This window comes from Erinaceus europaeus, chromosome 1, assembly GCF_950295315.1.
Source record: "Erinaceus europaeus chromosome 1, mEriEur2.1, whole genome shotgun sequence".
Taxonomy (NCBI): domain Eukaryota; kingdom Metazoa; phylum Chordata; class Mammalia; order Eulipotyphla; family Erinaceidae; genus Erinaceus; species Erinaceus europaeus.
In genome coordinates this window covers 140,174,098-140,191,234 of record NC_080162.1, presented here as the reverse complement: position 1 = coordinate 140,191,234, position 17,137 = coordinate 140,174,098, and the positions used below count along the sequence as shown (strand labels likewise).

Genomic DNA, 17,137 nt, shown 5'->3' with positions numbered 1-17,137 from the left:
GCCTTTAACCATTTATAAGCTATGTCCATGAACAAAACAACTCTGGCCAGACAGTAGCATACCTGGTTGAGCACACATGTTACAATGTGCAAGGACCCAGGTTTAAGCCCCTTGTTCCCCACCTGCAGGAGGAAATCTCCACAAGTGGTGAAACAGGGCTGCAGGTGTCTCTTTGCATCTTTCTCTCTAACCTCCTCCTCCCCTCTCAGTTTCTTTCTGTCTCTATCCAATATCATATAAATAAATAATATTTAAAAATTAAAATTAAACAAACAAAAACCAAAATAAATTTTCTCCAGAATAGAAATAACAGTACCTAGAGTTAGTACAAAGAAACAGCAAAACACCGTATGCATTACTTATAGTTTCTCTATGAGATTTTAATATGAAAATGAAAAGTTAAGTGGAAATGTAAGAAGAAGAAATAAATAAATGGCACATGTCATCTATGTAAGCACACAAGACTGGAGAACATCATGTTGGAAAAATGAAAATGGCTATTTAAAATAGCAGTAGCCAACAGAGAGAGAGAGAGATAGAGAGAGAGAGAGAGAGGGAGAGAGAGAGAGAAAGTAAAGGGAGAGAGAGGGAGAAAGTAAAGAGTATGAGACCACAGTACTGAAATTTCCTTCAGTGTGGGGCAGGCCAAGTTTGGACCTTTGTGGTACACATGGACAAGCAGCACAATATCCAAGTAGACTATTATGGTAACCCTACCATGGTGAATTTAAAGAATGAGAGAAAGTCAGAATATCTTTAACAGAAAAAGGAAAGATCAGAGGTTTTGTAAGTCTGTTAAGAGGGACTTTATTTTTCTGGAGAACAAAGAAGCCAGCAGAGTCCCAAAAGCAATAAAATGAGAGTGTCTTAATCAAGACAATTTCTGTAGTAAGTCTAGTACATAGAGAGAGTTAAATTTCTACTGAATTTCTTATGTCAGCACCAATCCATTCCAACTAACTGCTATAGTTACAAAACAAAAATAAACACAGGGTTTATTGATTATCATACTGAAAGTCAAAACTGGAAGTTTTGCAAAGAGGATTTTTTTTTTTCTAATCTTGTGGGAGGCACCTACCTGGGAGAATGGCCTGTTTATCTATACTAACTGCAAGAAGGGAAGAAAATTATAAAGGGGAAAGAGAGATAAAGAATATGTCTCCCAATAGACAATTCCATATTTTTTTAGTAGTGGTTTGGCTTTCTTGTTGTAATATTAAGTAGCATTGTAAAAAAAAAAAAAAAAGAAAGAAAGAAAAAAAGAAAAAGAAATGAGAGTTTCATATAGAAAGGCATTTTCTCCCCACCCACCCACCCGTATTGTGTGAAGTATATTAAAAGGATGGATGTGAGTAGCCTGCTTAGGAGGCTGGGTGGGATTGATGGTAACAAGGCCTATGCTATTGACATTGGACATATAGATAAGTGGAATATTTCAAGACCTCTATAGGAGGTACAATTGAAAGGGCTCAGTGACCGATAAATTATGCATTTGAAGGGGAGAGAGAGAGTTCCAGAATGATTTTAGAGTTTTAAGCCTGTGTGATTGAATGGTGGCGGCACCATTTGCTGAACTAGAGAATGCTGGAAAGGAGTAGTCTGGTTTTTATAGAAAAGTTTTGAGTCCAATTTTGTACATATTGAATTCCAAAGTGGCACTGAAGCTTCCAAGTAGCGATATCAAATAGGCACTTGAATATGGATGCTCAGAGAGGTCTGAGCTTAGAGATTTACATCCATAAGTAATTTATACATAGTTGAAAACTGAAGCCTTTGCCATAGGTAAAATTGCTTAAGAAGTTATTATAGCATGAACAGAGAAGAGGGCTCAAGTATTGACCTTCAAACGAATAAAAATGAAAGACCATAGTTCTGGGAAGAAGACTGTAAAAGTGCTAATGAAAGCCAAGGAAGTGGTGAGCATACTTGAATGTGATCTTAAATATTACTGAGAACCCTGAAAGACTAAACTATTTGTCTACTAACTTGGGGTTTGTGGGACCATTTTTTTAGCCATATATTTATTTTTATTTAATGATAGAGAAACCAGAGTATTTATTTATTTATACCTTTTTATTTTATTTTTTAAAAATTATTTTAAAAAAGAGTCATTACCATAGGATAAGAAAACCATAGGATAAGAGGGGTACAAAGAGGGAGGGGGAAATAGAGAGGGAGACAGACAGAGAAACACTTGCAGACCTGCTCCCCTGCTTGTGAAGTGGACCCCACCCCTACCCCGCAGGTGGGAAGCTGGGATTTGAACCCTAGTCCTTGTGTTTGGTAGTATGTGCACTTAAACGGTGTACTACTACCTTGTCCACCTTAAGTTGATAATTATCTATGGCTTGTAAATGATTCTGTAAATATCTAATGGCCACAGCAGAAAAGAAAAAGTCCCTCACCCTTGTTTTAAAGGCACTAATATTTGGTTTTATTGCTTTATTCTCTTTTTCATTTTATTCTGGTTTAAATTTTATTTACTTTCGCTTTTTCTGAAAGTAAATTTGAGATTTTTTTCTTTTTAATGTAAACATTTATTTCTTTGTCCAGGTTTTCATATATTGTTTCTAAGAATTATTGTGCTTCTGACTGAAAAACTTTGAATAAATCTTACTTTAAATTCCTTACAGTTAAGGTCTTCTAACAATAAATATTTTCAACATGTTTGCCTAAAATAGTCTTTGTCTTATCTTTATTTCCCTCCTCCCATTTACATCTCTAGGATGTCACCATTCTGGGCTGATTTTTTCAGATAGAAGGGGGAGCGGCAGAAACAATGAGAGAGAGAGAGAGAAGGAAAGATTCCATAGTAAAACTGAGAAATGTTAATGAATGTATAAACTATTGTATTTACTATCGAATGTAAAATATTAATCCCCTAATAAAAGGAAAAAAAATAAATACCAAAAAAAAAAAAAAAGATTCCACAGCACCAAAGCTTCCTCCAGTTCGGTGGGAGGTTGACCTTGAACCTGGGTTGCCTTAATTTTTTTGAAGTATAATTTCATTGCCTATGGGATCTTGGCTTGATTTTGTTTGTCAGCATTTTACATAGTTTTACTCCAAATTTTCTACTTTGGCTGGTTCCTGAAGGATGACCTCTAATATTTATCCATGTTTTCTGTACAAAGTGTGCTATTTTCTCTGATTGCTTTTGTATTTTTTGTTTTTTTGTTTGACCATGATGTGTCTACATGTGTTTAGGGTGTGTACCTGTGCGAAAGATTTGTTATAGAAGGAATTCACTGCCATTCTTGGGTCTGTGTTTTGTTGTCTTTCATTAATTTTGAAACATTTGTGGCCATTATTTATTCAGATATTTCCCCTGTTCTTTCATCTACTTCTTAGACTTCCAATTCCACATATTAAGTTAATTTAACTCTTGAATATTCTTTTTCTCCTTCCTTTTTTATTTTCTGTTGTTCTGTTTTTTAGGGTAATTTTTACTAACTTATTTTCAGTTTTACTGATTTTTTTCTCAGCTCCTTTGAGTTGGATCATGGGAGCACTGAAGAAATCCTTCATGTCTGGTGGCATGTTTTTTTTAAATAATAATTATAATTTATTTGTTTAATTATTAAAAGGAAGCACTGACAAAAAACATAGGACAAGAGGGGTACAACTCCACACAGTTCCCTCCACCAGAACTCTGTATTCCATCCTCTCCCCTGTTAGCTTTCCTATTGTTTATCCCTCTGGGAGTATGGACCCCGGGTCATTATGGGTGCAGAAGGTGGAAGGTATTGCTTCTGTAATTGCTTTCCCGCTGAACATAGGTATTAGCAGGTCGATCCATACTCCCAGCCTCTCTCTCTCTTTCCCTAGTGGGGTAGGGCCTTGGGGAAGCAGGGCTCCAGGACACACTAGTGGGGTCATCTGCCCAGGGAAGTTCAGTTGGCATCATGCTAGCATTTGGAACTTGGTGGTTGAAAAAAGAGTTAACATATAGAGCCAAACAAATTGTTGACTAATCGTGAACCTAAAGGCTGGAATAGCTCATATTCAGCATTCCATTTGACTTTCTTGCAGTACCCCAATGGTCTTAGAACCATTTGTATTCCTACATATTGTCCACCTTTCTCTATATATCCTTTTCCTTAATTTTAATTAATTTACTGAAATGTAATTCCAGGGAATGAATGCAGGACCACATCCATGTGCTCTACTAATAGCCCCCCCCCACACTAAGTTTTTACTTCTTTTTTTAATATTAGTTGTTTATTATTGAATAGAGACAGAGAGAAATTGAAAGGTGAGAGGGAGATAGGGAGAGAGACAAAGGACACCTGGAGCATACTTCACTGTTTGTGAAACTTTCCCCCTGCAGGTGGGGACCAAGGTCTTGAATCTGTGTCCTTGCTCACTGTAATGTATGTGTGTGCTTAACAAGTTTCACCAATGCCTGGCCCCAAAATATTTTTAATTAATTAATTAATAGATTATTGAATAGAGACAAAGAGAAATTGAGAGGCTGAGAGATAGAGAGGGAAAGAGATAGAGAGATACCTGCAAACCTGCTTTACTACTCATGAAGATTTCCCCCTGCAGGTGAGGACTAGGAGCTTTGAACCCAGGTCCTTGTGCACTGTAATGTAAGCATTTAACTAGGTATGCCACTGCCTGGCCCCTTTCTTCTTTTTCCAAGAATCCTCTCCCTACCCCGCCAGAGTACCACTCAGCTCTGGGGGTTGAACATGGCACCTTTGCTGCTTTAGGAATAAAAATATTTTGCATAACTATGAAGCTATTTCTCCAGCCCTCCTCTCTTAATGTTTATTTCATAAACATTTGGACAATGAGCTTACTGAAAATAGCTCTTTTTGTATCTGAATGGTACTTCTTTATTGTCAACTTTTTTCAGAGAGAGGTTTTTTTTTTTTTTTTTTTTTTTTTTTAAAGCACAGAAATGATTTCTAGTGAGGCAAATATAGTTATCTCCCCATGTCTTTTTTTTCCAAAGGAGCTCTGATCACTTTTCAGGCTGTGTGGAACTTGGGCTAGGTGAGGGTCTTTAGGATTTCACAGTCTCTATTCTATACTTTCAGAGTATTGGCCTTACCAATAACCTCCATCACTGAACCAATTTTAAATTGTCTTTAAATTTTTGAGAGATATCAAGGAGAAGACATACTGAGAGGTAGGAGAAGCTCCACAGCACAACTCCAATATTCATGGAATTCTTTTTCATCAGTGTTAATGATGCTTCCCTTGTCATTCCTACCGTCTGAGCCTCAGAATGGGGGATGAGTTCTTTCATAGCCCTGTTTTAATTTTTTAACTTAATTATATTAGCTAGAACAGAGAGAAATTGAGAGGGAGAGGAGATGGAGGAGAGAGACAAACACCTATAGCATTACTTCAACACTCATGAAGCGTCCCTCCTGCAGGTGGGGACCAGGGGCTTGAACCTGGGTTCTTGTGCATGATAATAAGCGCACTTAACCAGGTGCACCCACACCTGGCCACAGCCCTGCCCTTTCCTCAACTTCAAGACTGTGGTGCTTATTTTTGGATGCTAGAGTTGTAGTAGGGCAAATGTGTTCTGCTATGTTCACCATCTCAATCTTTGACAGACATGTCCACCTGGACCTTATGGGCGAACCTTGCTCAGAGTTTGGAGGTTCTTTTTCCTGTGTAAACAAATCCACCTTGTATTTCTGGTTGGTTTTGGGGAATGCTTTTCTGTCTTGTGATATGAGGTGTTTGATGTGTGAGTTTTGGAAGTACATGTTACAATGCATAAGGACCCATATTCAAGGCCCAGATCTCCACCTGTAGGAGGAGTGGTGGCTTTGCGAGTGGTGAAGCGGGGCTGCAGGTCTCTCTGTGCATCTCTCCCTCTCTCTCTATCTCTCCCTCTCTGTCCCCCTTCCCCTTGATTTCTGGCTATCCCTATCCAATAAATAAATAAGGATAATAAAAAAGTTAAAAGTGGCCAGTGGGTGGCATACTCAGTTGAGTGCACATGTTATAATGTACAAGAACCTGGCTTGAAGCCCCTGGTCCCCACCTGCACGAGGGAAGCTTCTCCAGTGGTAAAGCAGGTCCGCAGGTGTCTCTCTTTCTCCCTTCCTCTCTATCTTTTCCTTCCATTTTAGTTTCTCTCTGTCTCTATCCAATAAATGAATACATAAATAAAATAATAAAGAATATCTTTTAAAGGAAGATAAATCACCTTCTTTTAGACTATCAGGAAACCAAATTTATTCTTTTTTTTTCCCTACAGAAAACTTCACCAGCAGTTTGAAATGTATAAGGAGCAGGTAAAGAAAATGGGAGAAGAATCACAGCAGCAGCAAGAACAGAAGGGTGATGCCCCAACTTGTGGTATCTGCCACAAAACCAAATTTGCTGATGGATGTGGCCATAATTGTTCATATTGCCAAACAAAATTTTGTGCTCGCTGTGGAGGCCGCGTGTCACTACGCTCAAATAAGGTACAGAATGGAAATTACACAAAACAATTTCCTTACAGTGAGGCTCTTTGCTAGTGAGACAGTAGATAACTGGAACTCACACTAATGCTTAAAATCCTCTAGTTTCTTCATTTTAGATAAAGGTAATTTGTTTCCCTGTTTATGTCTTTTAGTGGCTGATATTATTTAGAATCACTGGATCTTAATCTTCCAGAGATGATCAACAGAGTTTAGAGATTATTTGGCCTACCTCCAATTATTGGGGTCTTAATTTATATTTGCCAAATAATCAGTAGTGCTGAGCATTTTTTCTTGTACCTGTTCACCATTTGTGTGCTGTCTTTGGAAGTGTTCATACAGATCTCTTGACAATTTTTATTTATTTATTTATTTAAACAAAGGAGACATTAACAAAACCATAGGACAAGAGGGGTACAACTCCACACAATTCCCACCACCAGATCTCCATATCCCATTCCCTTTCCTGATAGCTTTCCTATTCTTTATCCCTCTGGGAGTATGGACCCAAGGTCATTGTGGGTTGTAGAAGGTGGAAGGTCTGGCTTCTGTAATTGCTTCCCCACTGAACATGGGTGTTGACTGGTCGATCATTACTCCCAGCCTGTCTCTCTCTTTCCCTAGTAGGGTGGGGCTTTTGGGAAGTGGAGCTCAAGGACACACTGGTGAGGTTGTCTGCCCAGGGAAGTCTGGTTGGCATTCTGGTGGCATCTGGAGCCTGGTGGCTGAAAAGAGAGTTAACATACAAAGCCAAAAAAATTGTTGAACAATCATGGACCTATAGGCTGGAATAGTGGAGATGAAGTGTTGGGGGGTACTCACTGCAGACTATTGTGTACTTTTGCTTTCAGGTATATATTTTGCCCTAGTTTATGGATATGTGTGAACATAGGCTCTATCTCACAGGACAGGTCTATATCTAGGTTTTGGGACTTTGTTAGCAAGTGAACCACCTGTAATGGAATTAGAGAATACTATGAAAGCAAAGGTCTCACCCGAGTAATGAAATGACAACCCTTCAGCTTCATTACTCTTGACAATTTTATAGGGGGTTGTGCTTATCATTGTTCATTTTTGAATTGTATGTTTTTTTTATTACCTTGACTATCAACCCCTCCTTGGATCTATGATATGCAAATATTTTCTTTCTGTCAGTAGAGAAAATATTTTTTATTCATCCTGATAATCAGTCTTTTCTGTTATGCAAGCTCTCTTTAGTTTGATGCAGTTCCATTTGCTTATTTTTGCTTATGTTTCCGTGGAAGTTAGGTTGAGTCCCTAAAACCATTTTTAATGGGCCTTGGACATATATGATTCCACCGTGCAACATATATATATATATATATATATATATATATATATATATATATATATATATATATGACTTTAAAATCTTTATTTTATTGGTTAGAGACAGCTAAAACTTGAGAGGAAGGGGCAGATAGAGAGGGAGAAAGAGACACCTACAGCCCTGCTTCATCAGTTGCAAAACTTTCCCCTGCAGGTGGGGATGAAGGCCTCGAACCCAGGTCTTGTGTATTGTAACATGTGTACTCAACCAGGTGCACCTGTCTGGCCACCTCTCCCTTTTTTAAATTGATTAATTTTTTTTTTTTGAAGTAGAGAAAGGGAGTGAAAGAAGACAGGAGGGAGGGACAGAAAGCACTATTCCACTGTCCATTGGAGATTCCTCCCATTGTTGTCCATAGGGCTCCGACGTATTATTGACATGCAAGTTTGGTGTTTCGTCCACTGCAAACCTCCCTGGCCATTCTTTAGTCCACTTTTAATTAGTTTTTTTGTATGTGTAGACATACAGTCTTTGAAATTTTATTTATTTATTTATCTATTTACTTTGACAGTTCAGAGAGAAATTAAGAAAGGTAGGGGAGATAGAGGAGAGACACCTGCAGCTTGAACCTGGGTCCTTGTGCATGAGAATGTGTGCACTCAACCAGATGTGCCAACATACAGCCCCCAAATATTCTTTTTATGTATAAGCCAGTTTTCCCAATACTGTTTGTTGAGGAGAGTTTCCTTGAGCTTTTGTATGGTTAAATCTCCTTTGTTAATAAATGTGTCTTTATTTCTAGACTTTTGTTATTCATCAATTTGTGTGTCTAGATTTTTCTGCTGTCATACATTTTTTTCCCCTACGGTTATTGCTGGGGCTGGGTGCCTGTATGACTCTACTTGTGCCCTCTTTCTTTTCTTTTTTCTCCTCCTCCTCCTTCTCTCCCTCTCCCTCTGCCTCTGCCTCTGCCTCTGCCTCTGCCTCTGCCTCTGCCTCTGCCTCTCCCTCTCCCTCTCCCTCTCCCTCTCCCTCTCCCTCTCCCTCTCCCTCTCCCTCTCCCTCTCCCTCTCCCTCTCCCTCTCCCTCTCCCTCTTTCTTTCTTACTTTCTTTCATCTCCAGGGTTATCCCTTGGGCTCCGTACCTGCACTACATATTCACTGCTCCTGGAAGCCATTTTTTTTTCCATTTTTGTTATTGCTGTTGTTGGATAGGACAGAGAGAAATTGAGAGAGGAGGGGAAGACAGAGGGGGGAGAGAAAGATAGACACCTGCAGACTTGCTTTACTGCCTGTGAAGCACCCCCCCTGCAGGTGGGGACTCAAACTGGGATCATTATGCTGGTCCTTAAGCTTTGTGCCATGTGCGCTTCCTCCCTCCCTCCCTCCTTTCCTCCCTCCCTCCTTCCTTTCCTTTCCTTTCCTTTCCTTTCCTTTCCTTTCCTTTCCTTTCCTTTCCTTTCCTTTCCTTTCCTTTCCTTTCCTTTTTCCTTTCCTTTCCTTTCCTTTTTTCCTTTCCTTTCCTTTCCTTTCCTTTCCTTTCCTTTCCTTTCCTTTCTTCCTTCCTTCCTCCCTTCCTTCCTTTCTTTTAACCAGACCACTGCTCAGCTCTGGCTTGTAGGAATTGAACCGAATACTTTGGAGCCTCAGGCATTAAGAGTCTTTTTGCATAACTACCATGCTATCTACCCCACCTTCTTTTTTGTCTTGTTCTATTTTACTGTGACTCTGGGAATGATTGCAGGGTCATGCACATGCATGAAATCCTGCTTTGTAGCCTCTGGGTCATCTTTCTCATTCTTTTTATTAATAGTGTATGGGGAAGACAGACAGAAAGAGAAGAGTGATCTTTTCACTATTTGTGCAACCCTCTATGCCATCCATGGTACATGTGGTGCTGGGATTGAATACTGATTGTTACACTTGGGGGGCATCTATCTATCATCTTATCTATCTATCTATCTATCTATCTATCTATCTATCTATCTGTCCTATATCTCCTGGCCTCTCTTTTTATATTTATTATTTTCTCTATCCAACTCACTTTTGGTTTGACTTGCTCTTCTTTTTCAACTTCCTTTAGGCATAAGCATAAATTGTTTAATATTTTTCTCTTTTCTTGATATAAATCTGTATTGATATTAACTTCCTTCTTGTACCACATTCACTGTATCCCATCTTTTATTTGTCTCCAGATGTTTTAGTTACACTTTAATTTTAAACCACTTACATTGTCTAATCTTAATGTAGGTACTCCATGTTTCTATTTGGTAGGATTAATTTGGTTGACGTTTTTTCTATTCTTCCAGTTTGAAATTATATTTGTCTATTTAAAATACTTGCTTCCAGGCAGTTTGCAGTTGGGCTTTATTATCCAATCTGATAATCTGTCTTTTAATTGAAGTATAATAAAGTATACTAGATAGTAAGGCAAAGAGTTAATAAAGTAAATGCTTTATTTTATTTTTAATGCTTCAGGAATTTATTTTTCCCCATGAGGGTTATCACTGAGCTCAGTGCCTGCATAGCTCTACCACTCCCAGTAGCTAATATTTTCTTTTTCAGTTTTGCTAGTTGGTGAGAAAGAGATAGACAGAGATGAATGATACCTATACCACTGCTATACTGCTTGTGAAGCCCCTCCCTGGTACAGGTGGGGACTCAGGACTTGAATGCTGGTTGTTGCATATGGTAACCTGTGTGCTTTACCAAGTGTACCATCACCTAGGCCTACTTGAGGGTTTTTAAAAAACATATTTAAATTGCCTTGATTAATACATCATTACTATAAGAACATGACATTAATGTTCTTCTATTTCTTTTTTTTTTCTTTATTCTTTTTTTTTTTTTTTGCCTCTGGGGTTATCTCTGGGACTCAGTGCCTGCACTATGAATCCACTGCTCCTGGAGGCTATTTTTTCCCTTTTGTTGCCCTTGTTGTTTATCGTTGTTATTATTGCTGTTGTTGTTGGATAGGACAGACAGAAATCAAGAGAGGAGGGAAAGACAGAGGGGGGAGAGAAAGATAGACACAGGCAGACCTGCTTCACCACTTGTGAAGCACCCCCCCCCGCCCCCCCTCCCCGAAGGTGGGGAGCCAGGGCTCCAACCGGGATCCTTTGGCCAGTCCTTGCGTTTAACCCATGTGCATGCACTTAACCCACTGCACCACTGCCCAGCCTCCATGTTCTTCCATTTCTATGCTTCTGAATTTTGGTATTTGTGCTGTATATTTTATATTAAAACAAAAACAGACTCTGGGTCTGGTGGTGGTACACCTGGTTGAGTGCACACATTACAGTGCAAAATGATCTGGGTTCAAGCCCCCTGACTCCCCATTTGCAGGGGGAAAGCTTCAAAAGCAGTGAAACAGTGCTGTAGTGCCTCTCCTTATCTATCTCCCCTTTCCCTCCCAAAGTCTGTCTCTATCTAAAGAAATAAACAAACAAAAAAACCCACGTTTTAATACTACCATGACGCCAACCTGCCTTCCCTGTGCTGACAACCCCACCAATGTGTCCAGGAACCCCACTGGAGCCCTACCCCACTCGGGAAAGGTATAGACAGGCTGGGAGTATGGATCCACCTGTTAATGCCCATGTCCAGCGGAAAAGCAATTACAGAAGCCAGACCTCCAACCTTCTGCACCCCATAGAGATCTTTGGTCCATACACCCAGACAGATAAAGAATGGGGAAGCTTCCAGTAGAGGAGATGGGATATGGCACTCTGGTGGTGGGAGTTGTGTGAATTGTGCCCCTCTTATCCCACAGTATTATCTATCTCCGTTAAATCACTAATAATAATAATAATAAAAAGCTGAAATAAGAAAGCACAAAGAACTTGGACTGGGTTTGGTGTATTGCACTAAAGTAAAAGACTCTTGGGTGGGTTGGGGCGGGGTGGTTAAGGTCCTGGAACATGATGGCCGAGGAGGACCTAGAGGGGGTTGAACTATTATGTGGAAAACTGAGAAATGTTACACATGTACAAATACTATATTTTACTGTTGAATGTAAACCCTTAATCCCCCAAAAGAGAAAAATATTTAAAATATTATGAGTTTAACTAAATACATTTCATAGTTTTCATGTCTAGAATTTGAATTTCAGTTTTTAAAATATCTGTTATGATCTACTTGACTGTTTGATCAGTTATTTCAAGTTATTTATGTCATTCTATTTAAAGTGCTTTCCTACTAATACAATGCATAATTGTTTTATTTAGTTATTGTTGCTGTTTGTTTTACCAGAGTACTGCTTAGCTCTGGCTTGTGGTGGTATAGGGGATTGAACCTGGAACTTCAGAGCCTCAGGCATGAGTCTTTTTGCATAACTATTATTCTGTCTATACCTGCCTATTATTGGGTTTTGTCATCTAATTGGACAACTGTCTTTTAATTGAGTGTAATGCATATCAAGCAATATTTTGTCAGCTTTGATCTCATTTTGATTAATCATTTTCATTATGATAGATGCTTTTCTGACTATATGTCTGATACTTTCTTTTTTTAAAATTATCTTTACTTTTGATAGAGATAGCCAGATACGGAGAGAGAAGGGGGAGATAGAGAGGAAGGGAGACAGAGACACCTGCAGCACGACTTCACCACTCCCAAAGCTTTCCCCCTGCAGGTGGGGACCAGGGGCTTGAACTTGGGTCCTTGCATACTGTAATGTGAACACTTAACCAGGTGCACCACTGCCTGGCCCCATTTTTTTTTTTTGTGTGTGATTTCCTTGAGAAGGAGAGGGATATAGAGAGGGAGAGAAAGGTTTAGAAACCTGCAGACATGCTTTACCATTTGTGACACTTACCTTCTGCAGGTGGGGAGCAGGGGCTTGAACCCAGGTCCTTGTGCATGTTAACGTGCACTCAACTGCATGCACTACCACCTAGCCCCTATTTATTTAAAATTGTTTTATTTTTACTTCTCCATAGGAATGGGTCTCCAAATACATCTTTGATGTGAAGACCCTGAAGTATGTCACTTATATTTTCTTCTATGTATTCTATAATTTCAGGTCTGATATAGTTTATTTTGTGTTTTATTATTATTATATCCTGTTTTATGTTAATTTAGGTGTAGTGTATTACGTGGTAGTATAGTTTTACATTCTATATTTGGCTGTCTGATCTTCCCAGAACTGTTTATTAAAGGCAACCTTCTCCTTCCCCTAAATGGTTTTGGCCCTTTTGTTATATTTTTGGTGTCCATATTTGTGGAGATTTATAATTCACACTCTATGGCAAACACTAGAAGAAGAAGAATTCACACTCTATCTTGTTTTATTGATTTCTAGCAGCTTTCATTTTTGTTGTGGTCCTTAACATTTTAAGTTTTACAGTAATGTGTTTTGGTGTATGAATATTAGGTTTGGGGAACTTGGGAATTCTCTCTGCTTCTTGAACATTTGTGGACCTAATCATATGATTTGGAAAAATAATCTCTACTATTATTTCTTTGAATATGGTTTCTGCTCTCTTCTCTCTCTTTTCTCTTCCTGAGCACCCTTAACTCTGATGTTTGTCTTTCTAACAGAGACTTTAATTTCTTGAAGAGTTGCTTCATTTATCCTAAACTTTTTTTTACCTTCTAATTTGAAGTGAAAGAGTGTGGTCATTTTGTCCTCTATTCCTGCTGTTTTCCCTTCTGCATTGGTGAGCTACTTCCTTTGACTTGCCATTTGAGACTGGAATACATTCAAAGTGTCTTTCATTCTCCATGGCTCTCAACTATTTTCAGTTCCTAGAAAGTAAATCTTTAAGGTCATTGATTTATTTTTTATTTTATTTTATTTTTTTATTTAGGAAAGGAGACATTAACAAAACTGTAGGATAGGAGGGGTACAACTCCACACAATTCCTGCCACCCGATCTCCATATCCCATCCCCTCCCCTGATAGCTTTCCCATTCTCTATCTTTCTGGGAGTATGGACCCAGGGTCATTGTGGGTTGCAGAAGGTGGAAGGTCTGGCTTCTGTAATTGCTTCCCCAATGAACATGGGCATTGACTGATCTATCCATACTCCCAGCATGCCTCTCTCTTTCCCTAGTAGGCTGGGGCTCTGGGGAAGCAGAGCTCCAGGACACATTGGTGGGGTCTTCAGTCCAGGGAAGCCTGGTTGGCATCCTGATGGCATCTGGAACCTGGTGGCTGAAAAGAGAGTTAACATACAAAGCCAAACAAATTGTTGAGCAGTCATGGACCCAAAGGTTGGAACAGTAGAGAGGAAGTGTTGGGGGGTACTCACTGCAGACTCTAGTGTACTTCTGCTTTCAGGTATATATTTTGTCCTAGTTTATGGATACGTGTGAACATATGCTCTATCTCATGGAACCTGGTCTATATCTAGGTTTTCTGACTTTGTTAGGAAGTGAACCACCTGGGCTGGAATTAGAAATTTATTTTTTTTATCTATTTCTCCATCTTAGGTTGAGATTTTTGTAGTTATTTAAATTTTCTGACAATCTATTTTCTAGATTCTTTCTTTGATAGTTTTTCTGGATCTGTGTCATTGTGTGTCTGTGTGATGTATTGATTATCTGTAGTTAGCATCTTCCCTGTTTTATCTGTCTACTTTGGTTTATGTTATTGGCCAGAAGGAGATGCTGGGTCTTTGCTTTGTATGTGAGTTGTGGAAGAGAGGAATTTTGAGGATGTGACATAGAGTTATGTTACCTAATATTCATTAAAGAGAGCCCTAGTCCTTAAGGTGGCATGGTGGATAAAGTGCTGGACTCTCAGTAATAAAGAGAGCCCTAGTCTGGGGTTGGGGGTAGAATTCCAGACTTCTTTGGTATTTGTCTTTCCCATTCTGCTTGATCACACTTAACATGATTCCTTCACATTCTATCCAAGAGGAGAAAAAGGAGATGGTTTTTAAATTTCTAATAGCTGAGTAGTATTCCATTCCTTTCTTAATAGGGTCTTCAATCTCTTGAGGAATTACTTCATTTTTCTGAAACCTTTTATCCTCTACAAAAAGTCAAAGAGTGTGGTCATTTTGTCTTTTACTCCTGATGTCCTCTCTTCTGGGTAGGTAAGCCTACTTCCTTGACTTGTTTTTTGAGACTGAAATGCTTTCAAAGTGTTATTCCCATGATGTAGCTCTATTTTCAATTTTCTTATCAAGTAAATGTTTCTTAATTCTTCCCCCTCCATATTAAATTGAGAGCTTTATATTTCTTTAAATTTTCTGACACTGTGTTTCCTAAATTCCTTCTCATATAGCTCTTTTGGATCTGCATCATTACATGTCTAGTCATCATGTTAATTTTGTAGAACCAGCATTTTTTTTTTTTTTTTTTTAGTTTTATCTATTTTGGTTTTTGTTGTTGGTCGGCAGGTGGTGTTAGATTCTGTTTTCTATGTGAGTTGTGGGAGAAGTTTGAAAGAAGTGACATATTATGGCACCTGATGACCCTTAAGCAGACTTGTAGTCTTTGTGGAAGGGATGCAAAGGGGTCCTAGATCTCCTTCTGCTTTTCTAAGACTGTTCCCTGAAAATGTTAACTCAGCTGTGAGGTCAAACTGACTTTTCTTGTCTGTAAGGCAGCTTGATTCCACCACTAAGCCTCTGTTGCCAGCTGGAATAACTTAGAATTTGCTTGGCTTTCTTGCTGCCACAAAGAATAGTTTTCAGTTCCTAGATCTACCAATGCCCTCCTGGGGTTCATTTAAGAGCCTGTGGCTTCTAAAGCTGTAAATAGCAGTGTTTAGCTTCTTTTCTTAAGCCACTCAGTTCCTGAGTGGTTCTGTGCAGGCCTTTTAAATCCACCTTGTGGATTTGTAGTGATTGCAAAATATGGTGCCCACTGGCAATTCAGTGCCATACTTCTGCCTAAGTCTTTCTTATCTTTCCTTCTTATTGCTTGCTGTTCATGCAAAATCACCAACTTTCAGACAGTGTTGTTTCTGTCTTTGACAGAAATCCCAGCAGTGCTTTGATGAAATTCATTGAATTGTTTCATTTTAATATTTGTTTTCTGGGATAAGGCAACTTCCTAAGATTAGTTTGTTATAGATCCATCCTGGAGGTCAAGGTATTGTTTAAAAGATTTGAAGGAGTTTTAATTGCAAAGTCTTTTTTTAATTACATAACATATGATCAGTTGTATGTCAGAGGAACAATGAAACCTGAAAACACATTATTATTGTTTTTTAAAAATCATATAAGCCTTAGTTGTAAACCAGACCATTATTTTGGTTATTATTGTTAAATTTACATTTTTTTTTACTATTATCAGTTTAAGTTTTTATATATCTACAGTTTAAATGTATATATTACTGTGACAACAAGTCTAAGTTTATTCTATATAAATTGTTTTTTAAAATCAAATCTAAGATCTTATTTTATTTTCTATACTTATGCTGTTGGGTAACTATGCCTTAAAATTATTTATTGTAATCAATATATTTTTTTCTTTATTGACTTGTAATTAAGATTTCTTCTTACATATGAGGCTTAGACAGTTTCTAAATTAATGAATCAGAAACAACTTTTAGGAGCAATGAGTATGATTTTAAAAAGTTATATTATTTCTCCTTTTGATAATATGTGGTGGAATTAAAAATAAATGGTAATGCTCTGTTTTACTGTCTTTGTACTTAAAAGCTTTCCTTCCCTTGTATCTTTCATATTTCCTCTTTTAGATAATTGAATATTTAATTAGACTTTTACTTATGAAAATAACATTCTTTTTTTTCCTGATATTTGTACCTATGGTTGCTTTTACAGATATCATTCTGTTTATATTTAAAATATATTTTAATATATATTCATTTTATGAATGAAATTAATTATTATTATTATTTTTTGTCTTTTCTATCCTTTCTAACTTGCTTTCGTGGATATTCACACCAGGAGGACAAAGTGGTTAGAGACCTTTTTCTGTCTACTATTTTTGTTGTTGTTGTTGTTGCTACTTTTAATTTTATAGCTGTACTTAATTTATATACTAAATATGTTGCTACAGCTGTAATTGCTAATTAGTAAGAAATACTTTAAGCATGCTGATTTTATTGGACAGTACATCTTACTAAAGTTGAAAATTAAGTTATTTGATTCTTAAAGAGGTTCGCTTCTTCAGAATTTAGGCTTTTAAAAAAATCTCTTTAATCTTATATGTTTCTTATCCATGATGGTACAGTTCCTAAATTAAAATGACAGTTCTCATAACACCCCATTGTACTGGTTCAAGTTTATAAATGGAGCTTCTGAGTTACTATAAAGAATCAGTCTTTGTTATAATGAATCATAATGGTATCATTCATGGATTTCTGACATGTGCATTTATAGTTGATCATAAATACTTAATGTATATCTATTTTAGAAATTGTTAAGATGACCACCTTGTGTCCTCACTTTGAATATTAAATATAATTATATCTTAAAAATGCTTAGGC

The 17,137-nt window shown here is 37.8% G+C and overlaps 1 protein-coding gene across 25 annotated transcripts in view; it reads left to right on the top strand.

Moving 5' to 3' along the window:
* RIMS2 (regulating synaptic membrane exocytosis 2) overlaps nucleotides 1-17,137 on the top strand; it is a 570,974-nt gene that overhangs the window by 158,953 nt on the left and 394,884 nt on the right. For all 25 annotated transcript variants that reach the window (XM_060196148.1, XM_060196165.1, XM_060196141.1 and 22 more), the window contains one exon: nucleotides 6,230-6,440. In XM_060196148.1, the coding sequence (XP_060052131.1) occupies nucleotides 6,230-6,440 (211 nt within the window). The remainder of the gene's footprint in view (nucleotides 1-6,229; nucleotides 6,441-17,137) is intronic.